The following is a 24609-nucleotide window of genomic DNA, read 5'->3' on the forward strand; positions in this document are numbered from 1 at the left end:
TCTCTTGACAGCTTTTAATATTCTGTTCTTATATTGGATTTCTGGGATCTTGATTATTATATGCCTGGTATAGCTCTGTTTTGGTTGAGGTGGCTGGAGTTCTATATGCCTCATACATCTGAATATCTTTTTCTTTTTCTATATTTGAGAAGTTTCCTTAATTATTTCTGTGAATAGCCTTTGTAGTTCCTGTTTGTAGCCCTGCTTCTTCATTCACATTCTTTATTCTTAAGTTATGGATCCTCTTGTCGTCTTCTAGCCTTTGTATTGTTACTGCTTGTTTCCTTGTTATTTTAAAGACATTTTCCTTTCATGATTCCACATTGCAAACCTGTTCTCCAGTTCAGATAATCTATCCTTAGTTTCTTTCAAGCAGTTTTGCCAGCTTTCAATGGAGTTTTTAATTTCCTGCTAATCTCTTTGAACCTGCTTTATGTATTCTATGTTTTCTCTATTTTCTCCATCAAACAATTCTCCCATTTTTTAGTGTTCTTCCATTCTTCCTTTTTTTCTTGAGAGGTGCTTAGCGTTTCTTTTATTATTCTATTTATATCTTGCTTTACTTGGTTAAATATTTCACTCTTGAACTCTTCTATGAGGGCCCAAAGGTATTGCTTTATGTCCACTGGTGCTGTGTCTGATATTGCATGTTTGCCATCCTCAATCTCTTTTGCATTTACCTTTCCTGGATCAGTGTTCTCTGGGTTGGGGGCTAGGGACTCTTTCTTGTTGCTTCTTCTTCTCATATTTTTTGTTCTTTCCATATCGGTGTATAGAGGAGGCCCAGTTTTTTTCTTTGTTGGTTACAGTTTGTCTGAAACCTGCTGATTAGGTGCTCCTACCCACTGCAGTGTACTATGGAGGTACTGAATGGGGCAGCCTATGCTGGGCCCCCTTCCGGGTCAGTCAGCCTGTTGAGGGCTTCACTGCATTAGGGTGCACCACCAGGTGTAGGGACCTCATTTAGTCCAGGGCATGACCCAGGTCAAGTGTTCCCCACCAATCCTGCTTGAGAAGGGAGCAGCTGGCTTAAATCACTGCAGCTCCTTATTCTCACCAGTCTTCCCGGTCCCAAAATGTCATCTGTTGGAGCCCCTTTTTTCCTATGGAAAGGTTTTATTCCCATCATTCATCAAGGTCAATGCAGGTTCTCCACCAGCTCAGTTCTCCGTTTGGTTCACCAACTCCTGTCCTCAGTGCAAGTGCATTTCCAGAGGATTGAAGCGGCAGGGTTTCAGACCGCTCGGTTAAGTCCCCGCTGCATGAGCATGAGTTTGGGTACTGCAGCAGGAGCCCCGAGCCTTTAGCTGTTCCAGTCATAGCACCAGGACTGTATGTGTGATTGGTTCTCCTCACGTTGGATTGAGATGATTCATCTCCCTCTGTTCGGGACTCCCCACGCTGTATTATGTCAAATTCTAAGTTGACTATCTCAGGGAGCCTCTGTAGCCAGTTGTTAGCTATCCGCCATCTTTACCGGGACTCCTTATTTTGTGCTTTTAAAAGTACTAATGGACACATTTTTTGCTCCACACAGTTACCAGATTATTTGATCTGGATATTTGTCTCTCTCTAGAAATGGAGTAATGGCTCTCGAGACAACAGGTTTGTCTGAAGTTTTATCTGTATTTTGGCTTTCATTGATAAACACTGATTTCAGTATCTTCCTAAGGCAGAGTGAGTGGAGAGCCTTCACACTTCTGTTTTATAAGAAATCTTTGCATAGTGAGGGCATTTTTCAGTTGGTTTATGGATACATCAACTAATAAACCAACACTAGTTGTTAGTAAGTCAGCTTTAGAGTTTATTTCTTCCAAAGTGTAATTTTGGACCTATCTTTCTGTTTAGGCAGCTTGAGTAAAACATAGTAGTTCACAAATGTCTTGTGTGAACATTTTAATGTAAGTACATGTCCTCTGGTGGCTTGTCTTTCAGGTAGAATGATGAAAGTTACTCATTGTCTCTTGAGCTCATAGCAAGCAGTTGAGAAGTCTGAATGAAACATTGAATGTTGCTGATTTGTATATAATTTCCTAACAGTATTTGTCACTCACAATTGCATAATACTTTCTTCTTCCATTTTTAAAATATTTTTTCAATCAGATTATATTTTTAGCAGAGTTGAATTCATCAGTCTGTGATGCTTTCAAACTTAGAAAGTTGTTCTGATTGTAACTGCCCAAGTAAACACAGGAAGGGGGAGGCACATTTAATTTCTTTTTAAGTAAAGTAGAATATAGAGTTTTTCAGTAATATTTCTATGAAGCACATGGGACCAAGGACTCACACCCTGAGTAGTATTAAGAATCTTTTCATCTACTTACAAAGTTTAGTAGTCTACAGGAAACATTTTTATTTGATTTTCATTATATTCTTCATTATAACTACCAGACTCTTTTATAAGAATTTGTCTTTTTTTTCTGAGACAGGGTTTCGCTGTGTAGTGCAGGCTGGCCTCAAACTCATGGCAGTCCTTCTGCCTTAGCCTTCCAGGTGCTGGGATTGCAGGCATGTGCTACCATGCCTGGCTAGGAATTGTCTTCTTAAAGTATTCTAATAAAAGCATGTTTTGAAATTTGATTACTGAAAACAAAATGTACTTAGGTAACTCTTTGACTTTACTTAATACAATTGACATTCTTTATGGCACATAAATCAAAGATGCCTTATGAATATACATGATTTTGAAGTTCTCTCCTTTCCTGGTAAAATTTTAAGGCAGTGATCTCAACATTTGGTTTTTAATTCATTTTTATAGGCGGTAAAAACTTCTGATTGATACTTTTTCTTGAAGAAATAAAATTAACTAAAATGGATTGAAGCACTGTTTAATGCTGTGAACATTGGTATACCAAATATTTCCTTACAGGTTAGAATTAAGATGCAATCTAATTTTGATGGTCCTACCTGGCATTATTATTTAAATGTGTATAAGTAACTGTCAGCTCAAAACTGAAATATCTAATGTGTGTACTAAATTTTTGTTTACTGTCATTGTTTCCCAGTTTAAAATAATTTGAAAATATTCATTACGGTATAGAAAATAACTTTCAGAATCATTAATTATTGTATTTTCACTCTAGTAATGAGCATTCATACTTCAACTGACTGATGTGTTATATGCAGTTTTACTCCAAATAACACTGAGGTTATGTTCACCACTATTTTTAACAGAGTATTTAAATGTCAGTAACTCATGCCAGGAATACACTTAGTTTGAGTTGCTGACGCTGTGCCTACTTTGTAATGAGATTCAGTTTATTTATAATACTCTCATGTTCGAAATTATAATGAGGATGGGGCTAACCAGTAGAAAACCGTGGAGAAGAATGCTTTGTGTTTCTTAGTGTTTATTCTAAGTAAGAAAGTGTATTAGTCACACTTGGTAGTTAATATAGTATACTGTAGGACAGAAGAAATAAGAGTTATAGACCAGTGTTTTGTGGAAGGAAGTGTTAACAGCATGATTTATATGGCTACATATGCTACACATACATGTTTGACCAAACATAAGAAGTTCTGCCTCCATGGGCCTAGAACACTGGGATGTGTGTCCATCACAAACATCACCCATCTCTTCATCATCTCCTCCCTCTCTCCTCCTCCTGGAAGAGAGAGCCTGCTCCCCAGGAGCATGGCTCCTGAGGGTGGTAGAACCAACAAAAGTGAATGATCTGAGAGCTCCTACTGTTTGACTTTATTCTTTTAGGCCACTGTGTCATCTGTCCTATACTGATGTAACTAAAGAGTCCATTTGATGATTTATTCCTTTGAAGCAAAATAGCAACAAAAATGTCACATAAGTGGATAGAAAATACACTGTGATCTTCTTAAAGCTTTCATTCTTACTCTGAGATGCTGAGGCTTGTTTGTGCTTCTGCTTTGAACAAAAAAACGTGGGTCTCTGCTCTAAGTGTCATTATTCTTTTCTTATAAGAGAGAAGTTAAAGAGTAAGGCTTGTGCTCAAAGAAATAGATGAGGATGCTAGGAAAGAGATTTTGTTGGGATTTTCTCAAGCCACACCCTTGATCTGGTCCTCCTTCCTAGGACATTTCTTGGCACAGTAAGAACACTTAATTTTCCGTATAAGCCTTTTATACGATGATATACGATGACACCTGGAAGTTTAATTCTTTAGGAAAGAATTCGGTCCTTATAAATACCTAGAAGAGCCGGTGATATAGCTCAGTGGCATAAGTGCCTTCCTGGCAAGTGCGAGGTCGTGAGTTCAATCCCCGGTACCCCCACCAAAATAAATAAATAAAATAAATACTTAGAAATGTGACTGAAAACTATACTACCCTTATAAAAAGTGAATTTAAGGTTGAATGGGAGAGCATGACAAGGAACAAATGTTTTGGTTTTTGAGTTTTGTAGTAGTAAGAAAAATATAGGTTATACATATTCTTCTCCAGAATTGAAACAGCTGCTGCAGAAGTATTTAGATTTGATGAACTTTATGTATCTTATTTGGCATATTGATGCATATTGGAAATCCTAAATTTGTGGAACTAGTCCAAGAGACGTGGATGTTCCTGCTAGCCAAATATATACAGACTACAACTTTTTCCTTATACTCGATTTTAATACAGAAGAACCACTGAACTATAACTATGTGCAAGGGAAGTTGCTTGTAAGGACTTGATTTTAAAATTAGGAGGGCCTGTGACATTAAAGGAAATGTAGTTGAAACTTTTCAGAAAGAAACCAAAATCCTTTCTTTCTTTCTTTTTCTTTTCTTTTCCTTTCTTTCTTTTTCTTTTCTTTTCTTTCTTTCTTTCTGTCCTTTATTGCAAGATCATAGAACTAATTACAAATTTAACCTATAACTTGGTAATCTTTAGTCAGGTAATACATTTTAACAAAAACATTTATTGAAAATGATCACAGAATAATTCAAAATGCAGTATAATAAAGATAAGAAACATCTGACTGACCAATAGATTTAGTTCATACTAAATGGAACCCCAAACTTTTCCTTTTTAGAAAAGTAAATTGTAATTTCCCTAGATGGCAATATGTAAAGTTTTTGTTACATTGACTACTTTCCATTTAGTCAACTGTTTCTGTGTGAACTGAGATAGATACATAAGGGGCTGTGCTTAAATTTTCTTTGCAAGCAGCTTTAGATCTGCAGTGCATTTGGCAATTGTCTCCTGCTGTGTAGAGACGCTTGCACCACTTGCGTTTCCACACAGTTTATATCATATACTCTTGTTCCTTTCGATGCATCATATTCTGTACAGAGATACAGCAGTCCAGGCAATTCTTTACTTCCTTATATACCCTATGCAGTTGTTCCTAGTGAGTAACCTCCAAGGCCATAGTAATATTCTTCTGGACATCAAAAAGGTAGTGGCACTGCTAAACAAGTGCCTGCTGGGACTTCTGCACTTCAGTTGTATCCCGATTTGTTTCATGGAAGCTTTTTCTGCCTCTTCTAGTTGGGCAATATATTTTGCTTACTGAATTTATCAACAAATTCTCCAAATGAGGTATCCTATCTTTTAACTACATAGACAAGTGGCCCTACTACAGATATGGTAAAGTTCTCTGAGGTAATCACATATTTCTTTGGACAGAAAATACAAGATAAGCCCAGTCCAAGCATGTAGGCTTGTTCTACACCAGTTTTAGGATAAAGGAACTGGAAGAATTCCTCAGAAATCACCCAAGGTGAACTTTTCCACCATATTCCAGAAGAGCTGCTAAGGAGCAAGTCTTGGCTGTCACATGTGAAAGATTCTTGTTGCCTGCAATACCCCTGGCCCTAGGAAGGCTGTGTTCTTCAGACCGGGGCCGCTGTAGTGGTGGCAGAAAGTTACCACCTGGGACAGCATGGTCATCAGAGGTCCAGGATGCAGCCTTAGCAGCATCTCTGTGACATGGATTGGAGACTCTGGTCAGGGGCCAAGAAACCAAAATTCTTTAACAGGAAGCATGGAGATGATCTTGGGACTGACTTGCTGTAGCTTCTCATAAAGCTATTTGAATTACTCCTATAATTTTATTTTTCCTTTCAGATTCAGCCATATGAAAAGATAAAGGCCAGGGGCTTGCCTGATAATATATCTTCTGTGTTGAACAAGCTAGTTGTGGTGAAACTCAATGGTGGTTTGGGAACCAGCATGGGCTGCAAAGGTCCTAAAAGCCTAATTGGTGTGAGGAATGAGAATACCTTTTTGGATCTGACTGTTCAACAAATTGAAGTGAGTAACATTTAGCTTTTCTGATGAGATACTAAAATAGGTTTTAGGTTATCAGGAATGTCATATTATTAGACATTTGACTTAAAGAGCTTGCTATCTTCAGTTTCTTTATTGGTAAAGGAAAAGATTTAGGAGCACATCCTTGGTTTGATGTAAAAGTTTTTGATCTTAAACAGTAGTTGTGGATACTGAAATCTCTAGATCTTTCAGATTCTCCTTTGATCAGCCCCTTTTTGCTCCTTTTGTTGCTAGTGGCAGCCTTCTTGTTGGTTAGACCAGTCTGGCTTTATTAACTCCTTTTGGGAAGCTGAGAAGGATGTCATATGTCCAGTTGGCTTCTAAGAAATATTTTTGGCCTCTCTTTTGTGACATTCATTAGTCACAGACTGTAAGCTCTTCAGAGGCAGTGGACCTCTCCTTCCCATCTCTATGTCCCTGTTGTCTAGTGTGGTGCTGGCAACTAGTCTTTACACTAACATTTATCCAGTACTTACTATGTACCAAGTACTCTAAGCTATGGCCATGAATTGCCTCATTGGTTCTCACCAATTCAGTGAGAGGTGTAATGTAATCATTCCCGTTTTATAGATGAGAAAGCCCAAGGCACATTGAGATTATTTTCTCAAGGCTGTCTAGCAAATTAATAAATCTAGAATCAAAATTTGAATATAGGATGGTCTGATTTTCTAAGTTGCTTTTTCCTACTGTTTTTCCTCTAAACTCTTCTGAGAGATTGAAAAATTGAGGGTGTGGTTCAGAGTTTTTGATCACTTTTCTTGAGACTAGGAAGCCATGTCTGCAAAATTTGTATTTTTGTCTGAGCACAGAGGACATGCTTAATCAGCACTGTCTGACTAGCAAGCCTGCCTGCAGCACTATCTTAACTAGCAAGCCTTACTCTGTCAGCAAGCCTGCAGAGTACTGTGGGTGTGCATACAGCTTCGGAGTCAGACTGCCCTGGGGTACCAAGCTGAGTCTCAATTCAGTCAGTCATAAAGTACACATAGTAGTTTCTATCTTCAAGAGTTAATTTATTGAATACAGGTGAATTGCTTAGCAAAGAGGCTTATAGCAAGCATTTATGGCAAATACATCTATTCCTGTCTGTATTTAAAGGAAATGTAAATCTGGGTAATCTTGCATTTTCCTCCCTAGCATTTGAACAAAACCTACAATACAGATGTTCCGCTTGTTTTAATGAATTCTTTTAACACGGATGAAGATACCAAAAAAATACTACAGAAGTACAATCATTGTCGTGTGAAAATCTACACTTTCAATCAAAGCAGGTACAAGGAGTGAAAATATAAACTGTAGGGGTACAATTCCTAGCAAAGAACTTCTATGCCTAGTTTATAGCAAAGCAGACTCAAGATGCACATGTGCTAAAGATGAATGCTTGCAAGTGCCTGATGCCTTTTAAAAGCTGTATATTTTTCATAGATGTGGGATTATTATGTTTTGGACTTAAATTTTCAGTTCTTAAAAAGGAATCTGTTTGAGAGTCTGTTCTGTGTCCAGAATATTTGAGGATAATTAGGTCTTTGCTTTAGAGCAGCATATTTGGTCTCCAGCTGGGTCTGTGAAAGTTTCTGTATTCTACTGTATCGTAAGTTCGTAACTTCATTAAAGTAGGAGTTTCCTCATCCTGAATAAGCCTGGGGTAATTAAATAATTGTAAAGAAAATAACTTACTTAGGGGGCAGGTGAAATGAGTAGCAAAGAATGAGAGGATAAATTATGATAAAGCCCAGGCAGCTGGAGAAGTAAGGCTTCTATGTAAGGATGTACACTAGCCAGTCTGCATAAACTTGTGGAGAAAGGATATGTCTGAAGTTCAGCTGTTAGTTTGTAAAAATGTTTTCCCATGGACACTTTTTTCCAACAGAGATGCTTTGCCTTTGTGTTCTAGTTGATCTTCAGTTGATGCTGTGCTGTCTTGTTTTCCTTTTCTCATTCCCTTCTCTTACCCCTGTGCTCACTGATGGTAGAAAGCAGACATCTTGGGTGCAAGTCTGCTGTTCAGTTTCTGGGGGATTAGGACCACCTTGGACTATACTAGGCTTGAGGAATGGGTAGCTTTCCCCAGATAGGTTTTCTGGGAAAAGAGCCATGCCTCAACCAAATAGGTTTGACAAGATTTACTTAACATTTTCTTCTTGAAGAGCATACAATATTAGTATTTTAAAAATATGAGATATCTTCCCATTTATTTGACCATGAAGTTATTATTGTTGTTTTTTTAGCAACTAATCCTATGTAGGAAACAGATTTTAGATAACAGATAATGATTTTCTTAAATGGATTCACATATAATTTACTTATTATTAATAGACTTGGAAAAGGGACATTTAACTTTAACACATTTTTTCTTGAAAGTCTGGGAATGCTCAGAGTAGATATTGCAAAAGAACTTTTCTTTTTTTATAGGTACCCAAGGATTAATAAAGAATCTTTACTTCCTGTAGCAAAGGATGTATCTTACTCAGGGGAAAACACAGAAGCTTGGTACCCTCCAGGTCATGGTGATATCTACGCTAGTTTCTACAACTCTGGTTTGCTTGACACCTTTATAGCAGAAGGCAAAGAATATATTTTTGTGTCTAACATTGATAATCTGGGTGCCACAGTGGATCTTTATATTCTTAATCATCTAATGAACCCACCCAATGGAAAACGCTGTGAATTTGTTATGGAAGTCACAAATAAAACACGTGCAGATGTAAAGGTAAATACTGAGAGGATGCAGTTTAAAGATTCATGTTTTCATATTTTATAGATTATAAGTTTCTGTTTTAAGCAGAACACATTAATCTACTTAGTATCGTTTGTTATATGAGAGTGAGATAATACTGTGTGGAGTATCTTAAGTTCTAACTTGTCAGTTGTGTATCACAAATCCTGAGTTAATATAGTAGTAAAATCATTTTTAGTTTTTGAATAATCTGTCAGTAATTTTAATTGAAAATATTTCTACATATAATCAGAAATCTGAAGCATGTGAAAACACTTTCAAGATTTTTTTTTTGTTTTATGGCCCCTTTTATGAAAACTATCTTCCACAGAATACTTTTATATAATTTTTATCATCATTGTAAAATCACAGTACTTGCAAAAATATGTAGTTATTTTTATCGGGTTCTGATCTAGATCTTCGATCTCCCAAACGAGTGTACGGTAGAGGTTAAATAAAAAGAGACATATTGTATCATTTTTAGGGCTCTAGGAGTGTCAAAACCCTTTAATTAAGCTCCAGGCTTCGAGGGTAAAGACAAAGGATTCTCTGGATCAGTCCACTTATATTAGGATCAAGGACAAAAGGTGGAGAGACTGAGGAAAGCGCAGGCAATGAGCAGGACCTTGGGAGTCACTCCAAGGACGTCTCCAAGTCATGAATCAAGTCAATTCAGTAGCACTGTCTTATGAAGACATGGTAGAAGTGAGACTGTAGGAGTAATCGTTGCAGCTGCAGTCTCTACCTTGTGAATTGGGGTTGGAGCCAGAGTGTCCACAGCTGTGGCCTTCCTTATCTTGCCCTCTGAGGTATCTCTGGCCTCACAGGCCACTACAGGCCTCAGCCAGGACCAGTGATTCATAGAAGTTCACTTACTATGAATCAGCTCCCGTCACCAGGCAAGGGGCCTAGACTCACAGATAAGTGTAGAAAGTCAATTAGTAAAATTTAAATCCTGCTCAGAGCCACTTTGTAGTGGTCTCCAACAATTTTGGTACAAAGTAAAATTTATTTTATCTGGCATGTTTGTTGGTTGTGATACTTGATGAAATGACACACAAGAATTTACCACTTTTCTATTGCAAGTAAGAAAAGCAGTGTGCAAATACTGAAACAGTTCCTGACTTGGATTCCATGTTTCTTTGAAATGTCTTCATTTGTCTACACTGGCATGCCCTAGTGAAAGAACAGTTTTAGCCTGAAGCCATGTCTTATACACTTGGGCATCAATTTCTTTTCTCTACTTGTCACGAAGTCATTCTGAGGAGGGCCTGGGATGGTGGATGTAGCTGTTTGGTGGTGGGCAGTGGTTTGGGACTAAGGAATGGCTGTTCCGTAGCAGACCTTAGGAATGAAAGGCAGGCTCTGGTGTACTTCCAGGCCTTCAGTTAAGGAAAAGATGGATATACATGGTAAAATGATAACCTGAGCAATTTTCTTTGGCCTACCTTTAAGCACAGATTTCTTTGTATACTAGGAGACTATATCAGTATTTCTTCTGTAAGATTTATAAACAGTGTATTATGGTTGTAATTAGGAAAGATGTGGAAGCAATCATTATTTTCTGCCTTTCTAGGGTGGGACACTCACTCAGTATGAAGGAAAACTGAGACTGGTGGAAATCGCTCAGGTGCCAAAAGCACACGTCGATGAGTTCAAGTCTGTATCAAAATTTAAAATATTTAACACAAACAACCTATGGATTTCTCTTGCAGCAGTTAAAAGATTGCAGGAACAGAATGCCATTGACATGGAAATCATTGTAAATCCAAAGGTAAGCCAAGGTTGCAGTCCATTGGGCTGCATAGTTCCCAAAATCAGAGTAGGTTACAGACCCCACTAGCCTCTCCCTCTGGCTTATATGTTCCATCAGTCACTCCTTTTTGCCTGCCTAGGCTCTCTCTCCAGTTCCTGGCCCTGTCTACAATCTACACTTATCCCGGTAACATCCATTTGACCCAAGGTGGTTGTAGTCAAGAGCGCTGGACTCAAAAGTGCAGAGCCTACCACAGTCTTAATTATTGCTCTGATACTCATTTGGCCATGGACACTTTGTATGAGTTAATTCTGTATAGATTTAGAGTTCTTTACTGCAAAATGAAAATAACTTAGGGCATGGTGGCTAGTTGCTTGATAGCAATTCTCCAAGCTGTATTTTCTTCTGCGGTTTTCTGAAACCACTTCTCAAATGTTAACTAGCACATTTGGAACTCTGTTGTGTTTTAGGTGACAAAAACCTGTTTCTCCTCTGTTCCCCCTTTGGTTTCTTTTAGACTTTGGATGGAGGCCTGAATGTCATTCAGTTAGAAACTGCAGTAGGGGCTGCAATTAAAAGTTTTGAGAATTCCTTAGGTATTAATGTTCCAAGAAGCCGTTTTCTTCCTGTAAAAACCACATCAGATCTCTTGCTTGTGATGTCAAACCTCTACAGCCTTAATGCAGGATCTCTGACGATGAGTGAAAAGCGGGAATTTCCTACAGTACCCTTGGTTAAATTAGGCAGTTCATTTACAAAGGTATGTAACTATAAAGATACAGTGATTATAAAGATATGTAAATGATTAGATTAGTTTCCACTATGAACTGTGTTCTTCTACATTTGATTGTAACTTAAAGAAACAAACAGAAGGCTGGTCCGATGGCAGTGGGTTATCAGAACTTATTAACATTAGTGTCACTAAAGTTGGTATACCACCCCCCCACTGCTAAATTTGACTGGCTTTAAAAAAAATAAAAAAAATAAAAAATAAAAAATTTAAAAAAAGAAACAAACAGAAGAGAAAGATGTACCTTACTTATGAAGCTTGATTGCTTTAGAGTTAAAAAGAATGTTTAAATGTGGGGACATTTTATTTCATTTTTCTTCCAAGACCAATACTGCTTTCATCAGTGGAAAAAGGTTAATTCTGTATAGATTTAGAGTTCCTAAACGTGCTAGACAATGTTCTAGGTGAGGGGATTTAACAGTAAACAAAATAAGACTAAAATCCTTGTCTTCACAGCACTGATACTCTAGTGGGGGAGGAAAATAAACAAATAAATATGTATTTTTCTAAGTAGCGAAAGATCTGTGCAGAAAAATGAAGTCAAGATAGATAATAGGAAGTGTCTGGATGGGGCAGTGGTCTAATTTACAGGCAGCCTAAGAACCTGAGTGAGTATGCCATATGTATGTCTAGGGCAACAAGCCTTTTAGGCTAATTTAGCAAAATTCCACCATAACATGCTAAGTGAAATGCTGAAAATTTAGTCACATAAAATATGTGGCTAATCAAATGACAATATGCCTATGGGTTCCTGCTAGACCACTGAAATCTATTCCAGTCCTGAATTCGATTTAGTGTCTTCTGGTGTGGAGTGCAGATGAGGAATTGGGTAGAAAATCATGACTATGAGTGTCCTAAAATTAGTTGAAAAAAATGTTTCAAGGACAACAGTATTGCCTTGCATCAAATGCTGCTGCTAATTCATATAAAATAAATGAGAATTCATATAAAAATGAGAATCTGACTGGAATGGACTTCAGAGAGAATGCGAAGAGAAATTGGAGATAAGAATGTAGACAACTCAAAAGCGTGGTACGGTGGCACACACCTGTGATCTGGCAGTCTGGGAGGTCAAGGCAGGAGGATCACAAGTTCCAACCCAGTTGAGGCCACTCAGTGACTTAATGAGACCCTGTTTCATAGTGAAAAGTGAGAAAAAGAGGTAGGGAGGTATCAGTGCCAAGGCTCAGTGCTGCCAAAAAAACAAAACATAAAACAAAAGTATAGACACTTTATTCAACAATTTAAAAGAAACGAGTTAGATTGTAGGTAGAGAGGAATGTAAGATTTGGGAAGTTTTGTTTTTTAAATATAGGATAATTTACATACATGTTGATGGGGGAATTGATGGTCAGAAAGGAAAGAACACTGAAGCAGGAGAGACTCCTTGGTATCTTTTTTTTTGTCCTGGGAATTGGACTGAGGAACTTGTACTTGCAGGCAGGCACTGTGCCACTAAGCTATATTCCTGGCTCTTCTCTTGTATTCTTGAAGACGTGGTAAGGAGCGGTCAAATACACAAGCAGAAGGGTGGCTTTTAAACCTTAGTGTCAGAAGGGAAAATAATGGGCTGGGACAGCAGAGATTAAAGGCACTGAAACTGTTTTCATTTTTTTCTTTTTTTCCTCAGCAAAGTAGAAAATAAGGTCATACAGGACAATCTCTGGTACTTTTAAAAATAAGAGGCAAAACCTCTGCCTCTTAGTGCTAGATTATAAGTGTGCACCACTACTTTGGCTAAATTATTTTTAAAAACTGATTTTAACTATATGGTAAATTTATTGATTATAGGGCCAATGTTCGTATTTCATACTTTTTCCTGCACAAGATCTTCTATATAGTAACTGCTTAATAAATAAGTTCTTCCTGTAGACATGAAGTTGGCCATAAAATGTTTTAGGTCAGTTAAATTCTTGTTAATATTCTTCTTCTATGAATATGCTTTTAAAACAATTTTTATGTTTCTGTTTAAGGTTCAAGATTATCTAAGAAGATTTGAAAGTATACCAGATATGCTTGAATTGGATCACCTCACAGTTTCAGGAGATGTGACATTTGGCAAAAATGTTTCATTAAAGGTTTGTTGTTATGAAAATTGTACTTCTTACAGCTTTAACAGGTTTCACTTTTTAGTCCTAACTTTACCTTTATTTTTAAGTTATACTTTTTAGTCTGAACTAGATTAAGGTAGATACAATTTTTTTTTAAAAAGTAGATATAAACATGAAAAGATTTCTACAACATTCAGTAGTATTATTGTATCCAAATATACATTCTAGTTAAAATATAACGTAATTATTTATAGGAATTTTTTGGAACAGAACACTTAAACAGAAAAACAAACACTAAGTAATGAAAATATTACTTTGATATGTGTGTTTAAAAATAGGATCACAGTTACCATTAGCTCTTAAATAATTGTTTGAAAGCAGAAAAAAAAACTTCATTTATACTGAATATAATCTCGTGTTAAAGGGATTTTGCCATCAGTATAAAGCTATTATTTATTATATTACTGTAGTACTTGGTGCATTGAGTATTCTTGTAGCCTAGCATAATACAAGGAGGGAAATATGGTCATAAATATTAAAGATCACAATTGAAGATAAAATAGCCTTTTCATAATCAGTTAATTTTTAAAAATACCTTATGCCCATATTTCATGTGTTGTTTCCATTAAAGCAACTTGTGTTGCTTTAATGAAGGCGTACCTCTAACATGAAGGCAAGGAATGTAAACTACTGGCAGGACTGGATACATCACAGTTTTCCTTACCTTATTTGCTTTGTAGGTTTTACCTTGCTTATGGTTACTCCATTATACATGGAGTTGTATTTAAACTTTTAAGATAATTACATTGAGTTACAAGTACACTCTTGCTTTTTGTTTTTCCTGTCACTTAGGGAACAGTTATCATCATTGCAAATCATGGTGACAGAATTGACATCCCACCTGGAGCAGTATTAGAGAACAAAATTGTATCTGGAAACCTTCGCATCTTGGACCACTGAAATGAAAGATACTATGTACACTTTATACTAATTATGGGCTAAAGAGTTTCTTATAATGTAGCCTCTAGGATTCTAAAATAGTTACTATATTATGTTACTGTACTCTGAAATACTGATTTTGAAAGTAGTTTTCTGCTTTTAATCTAAGAAGCACAGATGCAACAATATTTGCCTTCTTTGAAGAGAATCCTGAAGGTTAAAGTGCAATACTGTTTAATCATAAAACTGAGGCAGTCTGCTGGAAGATCTTTTAACAGAAGCCTCACTGATGGTCTTTGAGTTTCCTGTGATTTCAACAATAAAGTGGTGGAGCAATACACGTGTATACTTGGACTTTTTAATGCTAACTTTATTAACTGACAAAATGAAAGGGTTTACTGTTAAAATATTTAAGAATTCACTAGTTATGTAGCAAGTCTAGTTTTTTAATTTCTATAAATTTTGAACATTATTTCCATAGGAATTTAACTTGAAGGTATTTTCGTTTTAAAGCTGAGATACCTGCCATGCTTTCCATAGACGCTCCATTTACTTAAAGTGATTATTTCTTTTCCCAGCTGCAGAGATCAGGTGGGCAGAGGCAGGCCATTTCTTTTAATCCTTGTACTGCAGTATACTGGAGCAGGGAGCCAGCTTTGTAAGAGGTTCCCTTTCCTTTATATAAAGCTTCACTTGAAATTTGCTTATCGCTGAAAAAATGTTCATGAGTTACCTTCCAAATCAGATCTGCTGGTAGTTAAATTTATACCTTTTTTCTAAGAATTAAGCTATGTGTTCCAATTCTTCCATGCTTGTTTTCAGTGGGCTTTTGAAAGTTTACTGTATAGTGTACCATTAAAAAAAAGTTATCCTTTAAAGTCTGGTAATTTTTTACAACTTTATTTTAGACAGACAGTTTAAGAACCAAGACATACCTCTATAATGATAAAGGAAAGAAAACAAGCTTTCCTTTTGAGAAACCAAAGACACAAAATAAAACTGTTTCTTTTGTACATAATCATCACAAGATTAGGCACTCTGACAGGGTTAGGCAAGATTCTTGGTGTGAGGTGAGGCACAGGCACTTTAATTTGTAGAGTGCTGCTGAGTCTAATTATTAATTTTAAAGGTAGGTATTATAAAAACTCTTTAAGTAACTTACTCATCACCCCATATTTCTGGCTCCAACATAGCAGTCTATATTTTAAAAGTTCTGTTTTTCCCTGGTCTTTGTTGATACACACATCCAACATAACTTCTAAGAATCTGGGGGGGGGGCATACTTCATCTGTTATCTGTTAAGATGAGAACTCTTAAGTAAGCACAGTATATGAATACTTATTACCTGTGCTATAAATGGGGGGGGGGAACCAAACCTTTCATAGGAACTTTCATAAAAATACAGCTATTGAACTGTAGCCTTCTGTATACCATAGTTATAAAGTATTTCAATTACTAGTTGCATAAATAAATGCCAGTGTCCTCTTCTTTATTACTTGTAAATAGCCTTACATGTATTGAGATTGTTCTAGAAGGCCTTACTCAGTTGACATATGGTAGTGGAAGAAAGATTAAGTATGTAACACACAAAGCCTAAATCTTGACATTGGTCACTAAAACAAAAATTGAATTCCTAAATTCAAGCAATCAAAAAGGTGTTTATTTTTTATAGAAAGATCTGTAAAAAAATAATTTTTTCAAACAGCTTTACTTTCATAGAGAAAACTTTCTACAGAGGTTGACTAAGATTTTAATATTTTAAATTGTACCATCATTAAATAAGGTGGGACACCATATGAATTTCATTGCACTGGAAGAAATGCAAAGCATTTTTAATATAAAGTATACAGAGCATTCTAGTCAACTACAGCTGTGTTACAGCTATGTGTTCTTTTGGATTTGGTCCAAAGAAACCTGAGTCTGTTTCCAGAGAGAATGAAAAATGTTATAGACACCTGATCAATTACTCCTCACTGAAGGATGCACAAAAATAGCATTCCTTGTAAATCCCACTGAATCCAGTTTCCCCACACTGATACTTTCCTTTTCCCTTCCTCCACCTCAGTCCACTTTGTGTTTCAGGTTCATTTCTCAAAACACCAGGTATTCAGATTTTCTTCGGAAACGTAGACATCCCATGGTCAGATGAACTACCCAGTTTGCTAGTATGTCATCACCTCTTCTGTTCCCAGATCTCAGCCATATTTAGGTCCAAATCTTTAAGGCCTTTTAAGGCTTGAAGATTTCCAGTGTAAAAGGCTACATCTGCTGTGACCAACCTAAACATTGAAGAGAAAATTCTTTTTAAAACTGACATTTTATATTTTAATAATGAAAGAAGCAATGTTCACATATTATTATCTGAGCTGCTAGAATAGTAATTAAAATTCTGAATTCCTCTACGGACAAATGTCAAGATATTTCTCTTACTAGGATTCCTCCTGTCATAGTAAACCTTATAATGCTTTATTTCAGTGATGTCTGGAAAAGAAACTAATATACGTTATAGTCAGTTTTATGGTAAATTGTGCCCAATAAAGAGATTTATCTTAAAATAGTGTAAATTAAAATATGGAGAAAATAAAGCTTGAAATTCTTTGATCAGGTACTGCTAGAGTTTATGTCTGTGACTAAAACAATAAACTTATAGGAAAGAAAGCCCAAGTATACTGTGTATCATCTTAGGGAGTTAAGTGAAAGCTAGGATTCATATGTGTACGCACAACTGGATCTAAAACTAGATACAAAGGGCTGGAGATGTAGCTCAGTGGTAGGGTGCTTGCTAGCATGCATGAGGCCCTGGATTTGATCTCCATCACCCAAGACCAAACAATAAACTTTACTACTAACAATATTAACAATATGATGAAAAACTACTTTTGTGTTCTGAGCTGTCACACTACTGCCTACACCTAAGAAACACTTGACACTTAACTATTTAGTAGAATTTTTAAATTTTGACTCACTAAAAAACGGGCATGCCTTTTTAGAAAAGTTGCAAATCCTTATCTGCCAATATTACTTCAACTAGTCTCATTCCTTTTTCAGTGCAGTTGTATTCTAAGGTTCAGAAAACATTTTGAAAAGTAAATTGTTAGAGCTGGGGATGTGGGTCAATGGTACAGTGCCTGTCTGGCAAGAGTGAGGCCCTGAGTTTGATTCCTGGTACCAAACAAGAAAATGGAGGAGCCCCTTAAAAAGAAACAAAACAAAACTTTTAGAGAATTAAAAAAAACTATACAGAACAGTTTAAAACACCAACAGTAGATTTTTGTGTAGATAGTACTGGAGTTTGAAACCAGGGCCTCACAAATGCAGGCCAGACAAAATGCTCCACAAATGAGTTACAAACCCAGCTTAAGCAGATTTTTGAACTGTTATAAGGAGAGCTAAAAGAGAGAGAGAGAGTGTGTGTGTGTGTGTGTGTGTGTGTGTATGTGTGTAGACTGAATTTAGGCCTTTACACTCATCTACATTCATGCCCCTTGTGCATTCTGTATTTTGAGACAAGATCTCGGGGATGGGCTCAAACTTTTAGTCCTCCTGTCTCAGTTTCATCAAGTGTGGGGGTAACAGACCTGGGTTACCACACACATGGGCTGCTTTGTAAAATTACTGTCTACAGAGCAAGAATGATCACGCATAAAATATCTCAAAACCAAGAACTTTATGCACAATTATTTCTTGGTCTGGCAATCTAGCTTCATGTCTTTGACCATGGACCAAAACAAATTAGAATGGATGAAAGATCTAAAATTAAAACACAATCTGCTGGAAGATAAAAATAGGTAAAACTCTTGAAGACACAAGCATAGGCAAGGGAGTTTTGAACAGAACCCCAATTGTGCAAGAAATCATATGAAGAATCAACAAATGGGATCATACCAAACTAAAAAGCTTCTGCACAGCAAAAGAAAGAGTGAAAAGACAACTTATAGAATGGCAAACAAATTTTCCAGTGATTCTTTAGAAAAGACTAATATCCACAATATATAAAGAACTCAAAAAAATTACACCTCTCAAATAAAAAAAAATGACCAAAAATGGGCAATTAAAATAAACAGAAGTACAAGTGACCAATATGTGCATAAAAAAATGTTCAGCATCTTTGGTTATTTGATAAGTGCAAATTAAAATAACACTGAGATTCCATCTTACTCCAGAATGGCTATCAAGAAATCAAATAACATGTTTGTAAGATAGAGAAAAAGGAATACTTATACATATTTGGTGGGATTATAAACTAGTACAACCACTATGGAAATCAGGAGATTTCTCAAAAAATGAAAACTAAAAATTCCATTTGTGCCAGCTATTTGCAAATGATTTAAAGACATTGCAATGGTATATGCATACTCATGTTTATAGCAGTACAACTTGAATAGCTAAATCTTGGAAGCGGCCTATATGTCCACCAACAGATGACAGGATAAAAGAAACGTGCAGTACTATATTCATAAAACAATGGAGTATCACCCTGCTATAAAGAACAACAAATTAGAGGCGTGTAGGAATAGAGATGTGCCATGAGACCATAATGTTAAGTGAAGTAAATCAGACACACCAGCTTATAAATTGCATGGTTTTTCTTACATGAGAATAAAATAAGAGGTAGAGTGATAGATGTTTTGCAAATAGGAAGTGGGAGATATAAAAAGAGTATGTGTGGAAGTAGGAGATATAAAAAGAGTATGTTTTGTACATATACAAACTATCCACAATGAACTGTAATCATTATGTACTGCAAATGTACTAATAAAAATTTGAGAAAAATTTTGTACTTGATAATGAACAAATAAAATGTGAAGTAATGAATTTTACTTTCTAGTAGTGTATCAATAGAGTGGGACTCCATTGTGAAAATGAACAGAGTTCTACGACATATGGAATGATTAGCTTTCAACCTGGTCCCAGAATAACTCGCTAGTAGTCACTTGTTGATTTTGGGGACTTTTACTTAAGGTATCTTTGCCTTGTAAATAGATTACAATAAATACTGGTAGAAAACAAATGAGACTTCTAGTCTTTGGCACAAGTACGATCTAAAATTCAAATAAATGTTGAATGATACATTTTTAATCATGAGTTAATGTTCTAATAATCAACAATTTTGTAATGACAGGATTAAAAAATATAGACAAAGTATTGGTCTGGGACCTGACATAGACCACAGTTTATTCTCACTAAGAAAAACACTTTTACCTGTCCAACTCCTAGAGTCCAATCTCCTCTACTGATATGGAAGTGACCTACAAGGGAAGCTTCACTAGAGATCGTCGATCTGTTACACCTAAAGTAAGAAATCTTACTTATTCCAATCTCTCTTAATTCTGGCCTTAGTGAGGTTCTAACTGAATAAATAAATTGCTAAGAAACAGTCTCTCTAAACTATTCAATCCTGATTCTTCTGAAGTAAATAAAAGATCTAAAGCCATAATTCCAAATTTATGTGCTACCTACAGGCCATTTTGGAAGCGGCCTTCACAGGTGCAAAATAGGTAATAATATTTAGATAGCACCTAATTGGTTTTAAGTGTCTTTCCTTTAGACTATTTCACTTTATTCCACCACTACAGTACTCTGGGAGATAATATTATTAACCTAGTTTATAAATAGAAAAACTGAGGGTTACTATGACTTACGCTAAGTATTACACTTAGTATGACTTACAGTTGAGCCTGGAGTAGATAAATGTGTTGATAGCACTCTCATTCTTAATCTAGGTGGTTTTTAGTTATTATACCTTTAGCTGCATGAATAAGTTTAAGGAAAGAAAGGGCAAGGAACCAAATTTTGCTCAGTCTACAAAGTACAAAAGTAGACCTTATTGTGATCAATTCATGACTACTCAATTCAGAACCAAGAAAGACAAGGGGTTATTAGGCAGGTTAGATTTCTAACAAAGTAAAAATATATTCCTCCTACGTTTAATTTTACTAACACACTACAAATCTTAATATATCATTCCTATTAAGGGGAATATAGTTTTTCAGATGCCTGATTTCAATTTGATTCAAATTTTATGTATTTTGTACATCTCACAGGTAAACAAATACCAGTGCTTCATGTATAGAAAACAGGTACTGGGCCAATCAGATGTATGTTTTGACATATACATCCCATGAGGAAATAAAACAGGAGATCTTTAATGTTCTGTAGAAATTCAGCAATACTTCAATATTTAATGAGCACTGAAGTCCTGGATTGCTGTGCTACATGGAAACAAAGGTGTTATAAGCATCCTTAATATTTGTACTATGATTTACTTTACAGATACCACTGCACTTCTACGCTTAATGCCTCACCCTTTATGAGATGGCAGAATCTCAGAGGAGATTTTTTTTTTTTTCACTTGAAATGCATCTATGAAATGATCAAGCTAGACACACTGGCACACACCTGTAATCCCAATTACTTGGGAGACTGAGGCAAGAGGTTTATAAGTTTTTTTCCCCCCACCGGTACCAGGGATCAAACTCACGACCACGCATTTGCAAGGCAGGCGCTTATGCGGCTGAGCTAAATCCCCAGCTCCCTAGGCTTACAAGTTTGAGGCCAGCCTAAAAAACTTAGTGAGATTCTATTGCCCACCCCCACCCCCCAAAAAAGAATGGTGGAATACTTCAGTGCTCCCTGGGTTTAATTCCCCATACCACCCAGGGAGGAAAAGTACCTAAATCACAGTACTTTTTGTGATGATACGGTAAATACATCAATCCTGAAAATAAAGGCTCAAAACCCCAAAATTTTCTATTAAAAGGCAAAGTTGAGGATTCTAACATGGCTAGTTAGAGAAGGAGATACATCCTGAGAGACAAAGCATGGAAAAGACCATGGGATTTGCTGTGCAGTGAGGTGGGCAGGACTGGCAGGTCCTTGCTGGAAGGTGGCAAAGAACTGGGTCCACATCTTTACCCTAGTTAATTGGGGGAGGGGCAGATCTTGGGACAGAAAAAGTTCCACAGCTGCTAATAACTAAAGCAAGGATTGCCATCACATGGAGACTGGCAGCTCTCATCACTCCCAGGCAGGCTTTTAAGCAGCACAAGGAGGGAAAACTGGCTTGACTACCTGCAATTGGACTATGGCTATGGTTTGAAAGGAAATATGTGGACATTCTGGCTCTACGGAAAAGTGGCTGAGAGGGGATTTTTGTTTGGTTCCTTGCTTGTTCTGGGTTGTCTTTGATTTTTATTTTTTCTCTTTGGTTCTTGCTTCTATTAACATTATTTTAAATTTAAAAATTTTTTTCTTTTAACATGCTCTCTCTCTTGGTCTTTCTTTTCCTCTTTTTCACTTTCATTTTCCTTCTCCCCATCAGCTGTCATGAGACACATATATGCAGGTCCCTGTACATATATGAAGAGAGTAAGCATTAATCAGTACTTTAACTTGAATGGTACCATTCATGGCCATATAACCCTTAACACAACTGTGCGTAGGGATCCAAACAAGACTAGCTACAAATACATTAGCAGGTTTCGACAACCTCACATCTTCCCTCAATTTCTAATTCAACTTCCCTCTCTCTGCAACCTTCCTCTCATTCTTCACAAATATTCTTTCAGTCCCTTCAACATTAGCCCTTTACTCCAGCTATGAAAGTAACTCCGATGGAATAGGAATACCAGTTTTTTTTAAGCTACCAAAACTCACCCCTTCTCTTCTTACTGATGTACTGCTTTCTCTTTCTCTTTCCTTTTCCCACTAATGCTAACAGTGTAGTATAGTCTCTAAGTGGTACTGATGAAAGCACAAAGTTGTTAAGACAGTTTTTAATGTTCATGATTGATGTATGCTTGGATCTGTGGATGCTGCTATAATCAATAGGCATTCTCTACTTACAACCCAAGGCCTGAGTTCAGCCCAATCGAACTGAGCAGGTTCAAGTGGTAGACAGTACCTCCAGAGAAGTAAAACCAAGATTGCATCACTGGAAAACAAAACCTAACTAAAGAGATCTTTTATACTACCAACAAGGTCTCTTATTTAACCTTAACCCTCTAGACAACCCCCCCCCAAAAAAAACCTCCAAAAAACAAAAATAAGACATGCCAAAACAAGGCAACAAAGTGCCTCCAATCCAAGCTCTTTGAAAGCAAATCCAAGGGGGGCTGACAGTGAGGAAATCAAACACCAGATAGCTGAACTGTACAAAATGATCAAAGAGGAAGCAAAGAAACTTGATGAGCTCAAAGACAATGTAACAAACAGAGAGTGAAGTTAATTATAGCAGACTTTTCTACACAAACTTTTAAAAGCTAGGAGAGCTTGCACTGAAGTGTATCGAACACTGAAAGAAAACAACTTTCAAACACATACTAATACATGCTGCAAAATTATCTTTCAAAATTGATGGAAAAATAAAAATATTCTATGTCATAGAATACCCTAAGAAATTCATGACCACCAAATGAAGAATCCAAAACAATTCTCAAGGATATCCTAGATAATGAAACTAACAAAAAGTCCAATGGGCCAAGATATATGAAACAGACTGAGCAGTCAAAAAGGGAAAAACAAAGGAATGTACAACAGAAAAATAATCATAGCTCTGAATCAAAAACCAGAAAAGGACCCAATTAAAAATCTACAGGCCAATTTCTTTAATGAATATAGATGCAAAGATCCTGAACAAGATAATGACAAACAGAATGAAACAAATCATCAGAAAGATCATACATCCTGACCAAGCAGACTTCATCCTCAGGATGCAAGGAAGGTTCAATATGTACAAATCAACTCATCAACCACATAATAGAAGCAGGAACAAAAAAATCACATGATAACAATAGACATAGAAAAGGCCTTGGACAAAATCTAAAATCTCTTCATGATAAAAAAAAACTTGAAGAAACTAGGTATAGAAGGATCTTATCTCAATGTGACAGAAGCCATTATGAAAAACCTACTGTCAACAGCATAGTAAATGGGGAAAAGCTCAAAGCTTCTCTCTAAAATCAGGACCAAGAGAAGGATGTCTACTATCACCACTCCTGTTTATCTAGTTCTTGAAACATTAACTAGAGCAATCAGCAAAGAAAAAAATAAAAAGGATATGTGAAGGAAAGGAGTCATCATTTACAGATGATACCATCCTCCACATAGAAGACCCCCAAACTCCAGCAAAAGACTCCTAGAATAACCAAATTTAGTAGCATAGGAGAATACAGAATGAACATACAAAAATCAATAGCATTCTTGTACACCAGTAAAAAGTTCACAAAAAAAGAAGTTAGGAAAACAATAGCATTCTCAATAGCAACAGGAAAAAAAAGTACTTAGAAATTAACCTAATGGAAATATATTTCCTGTTCCTGCATAAATAAAAAGTGTTGGAAACAGAAAGTGTCACAAACTACTATTGGGGATGTAAACTTGGCACAACTATTGACAAAACCTCGAAGTGGGAAAATATGCCTCTACTTATAAGTATCTATGCTTTAGACATGATCTCACTATTGCACAGTTATAAGTATCTTTACTATGGCAGGGTTGTAATAGAAAAATGTAACGATCTTGGGGTAGAAATCTACCCCAAGAGAAATGAACACTTAAAGTGTTCATTTGATTCTATAGCCCTCAAAAAAAGGAATGCAATCATTCCTTGGTATCCTGGTTCCAAGACTTCTCTTAGATACCCAAAGCTGTGGATGTTCAAGTTCCTTATATAAAATGGCATGATATGGCAAGCTATCTAATCCTCTAATACTAGATCATTCTAGATTATTTATAATGCCTAGTACAATGTACAATGTTCTGTAAACAGTTGTTATAACTTGTTTAGAAAAAAATGAAAAAAATCCATACATTTTCAGTATATGGTTTTTCTATTTTTTGGTCTGCATTTGGAACCTGCAGATGTGGATGGCCTGTACTTCCATAGACAGAAACAGTATATAAATCAGTAACATTATCCAAAGGGAAAAAATAGATGCTTATGTCCAAAATACTATACATGCAAATTAAATTTACAAATAGCACCACATATTTAAATAACAAGGAGTCAAAGAATACAGATCAAATGATGCCAAAGGGTTAAGAAAAAAGAGAATAAGACAAGAAATAGAGCGTCAGAATGTACTTCAATTTCATTTAGAACACCATTTTTAATGTTTTAAAATGATAA

General features: G+C 36.2%; 2 protein-coding genes and 1 pseudogene across 6 annotated transcripts in view; 1 reads left to right on the forward strand and 2 right to left on the reverse strand.

Moving 5' to 3' along the window:
• The window catches only part of Ugp2 (UDP-glucose pyrophosphorylase 2), a 50566-nt gene extending 35748 nt beyond the window's left edge, over positions 1-14818 (forward strand). For all 4 annotated transcript variants that reach the window (XM_005002640.4, XM_023564101.2, XM_003467481.5 and 1 more), the window contains exons 4-10: positions 6025-6210; positions 7366-7499; positions 8641-8938; positions 10521-10718; positions 11218-11460; positions 13464-13568; positions 14394-14818. In XM_005002640.4, coding sequence (XP_005002697.1) covers positions 6025-6210; positions 7366-7499; positions 8641-8938; positions 10521-10718; positions 11218-11460; positions 13464-13568; positions 14394-14501 — 1272 coding nt within the window. In that variant the 3' untranslated portion in view covers positions 14502-14818. The remainder of the gene's footprint in view (positions 1-6024; positions 6211-7365; positions 7500-8640; positions 8939-10520; positions 10719-11217; positions 11461-13463; positions 13569-14393) is intronic.
• Positions 5008-6025, reverse strand: LOC106027153 (ATP synthase F(0) complex subunit B1, mitochondrial-like; annotated as a pseudogene).
• Positions 14819-15364: 546 nt separating the features above from the next.
• Vps54 (VPS54 subunit of GARP complex) overlaps positions 15365-24609 on the reverse strand; it is a 109915-nt gene continuing 100670 nt past the window's right edge. For both annotated transcript variants that reach the window (XM_063229509.1, XM_063229508.1), the window contains exon 23: positions 15365-16759. In XM_063229509.1, the coding sequence (XP_063085579.1) occupies positions 16654-16759 (106 nt within the window). In that variant the 3' untranslated portion in view covers positions 15365-16653. The remainder of the gene's footprint in view (positions 16760-24609) is intronic.

Source organism: Cavia porcellus, unplaced genomic scaffold (genome assembly GCF_034190915.1).
Source record: "Cavia porcellus strain 051 isolate PalLab524CR breed Dunkin Hartley unplaced genomic scaffold, mCavPor4.1 scaffold_18, whole genome shotgun sequence".
NCBI classification, from domain to species: domain Eukaryota; kingdom Metazoa; phylum Chordata; class Mammalia; order Rodentia; family Caviidae; genus Cavia; species Cavia porcellus.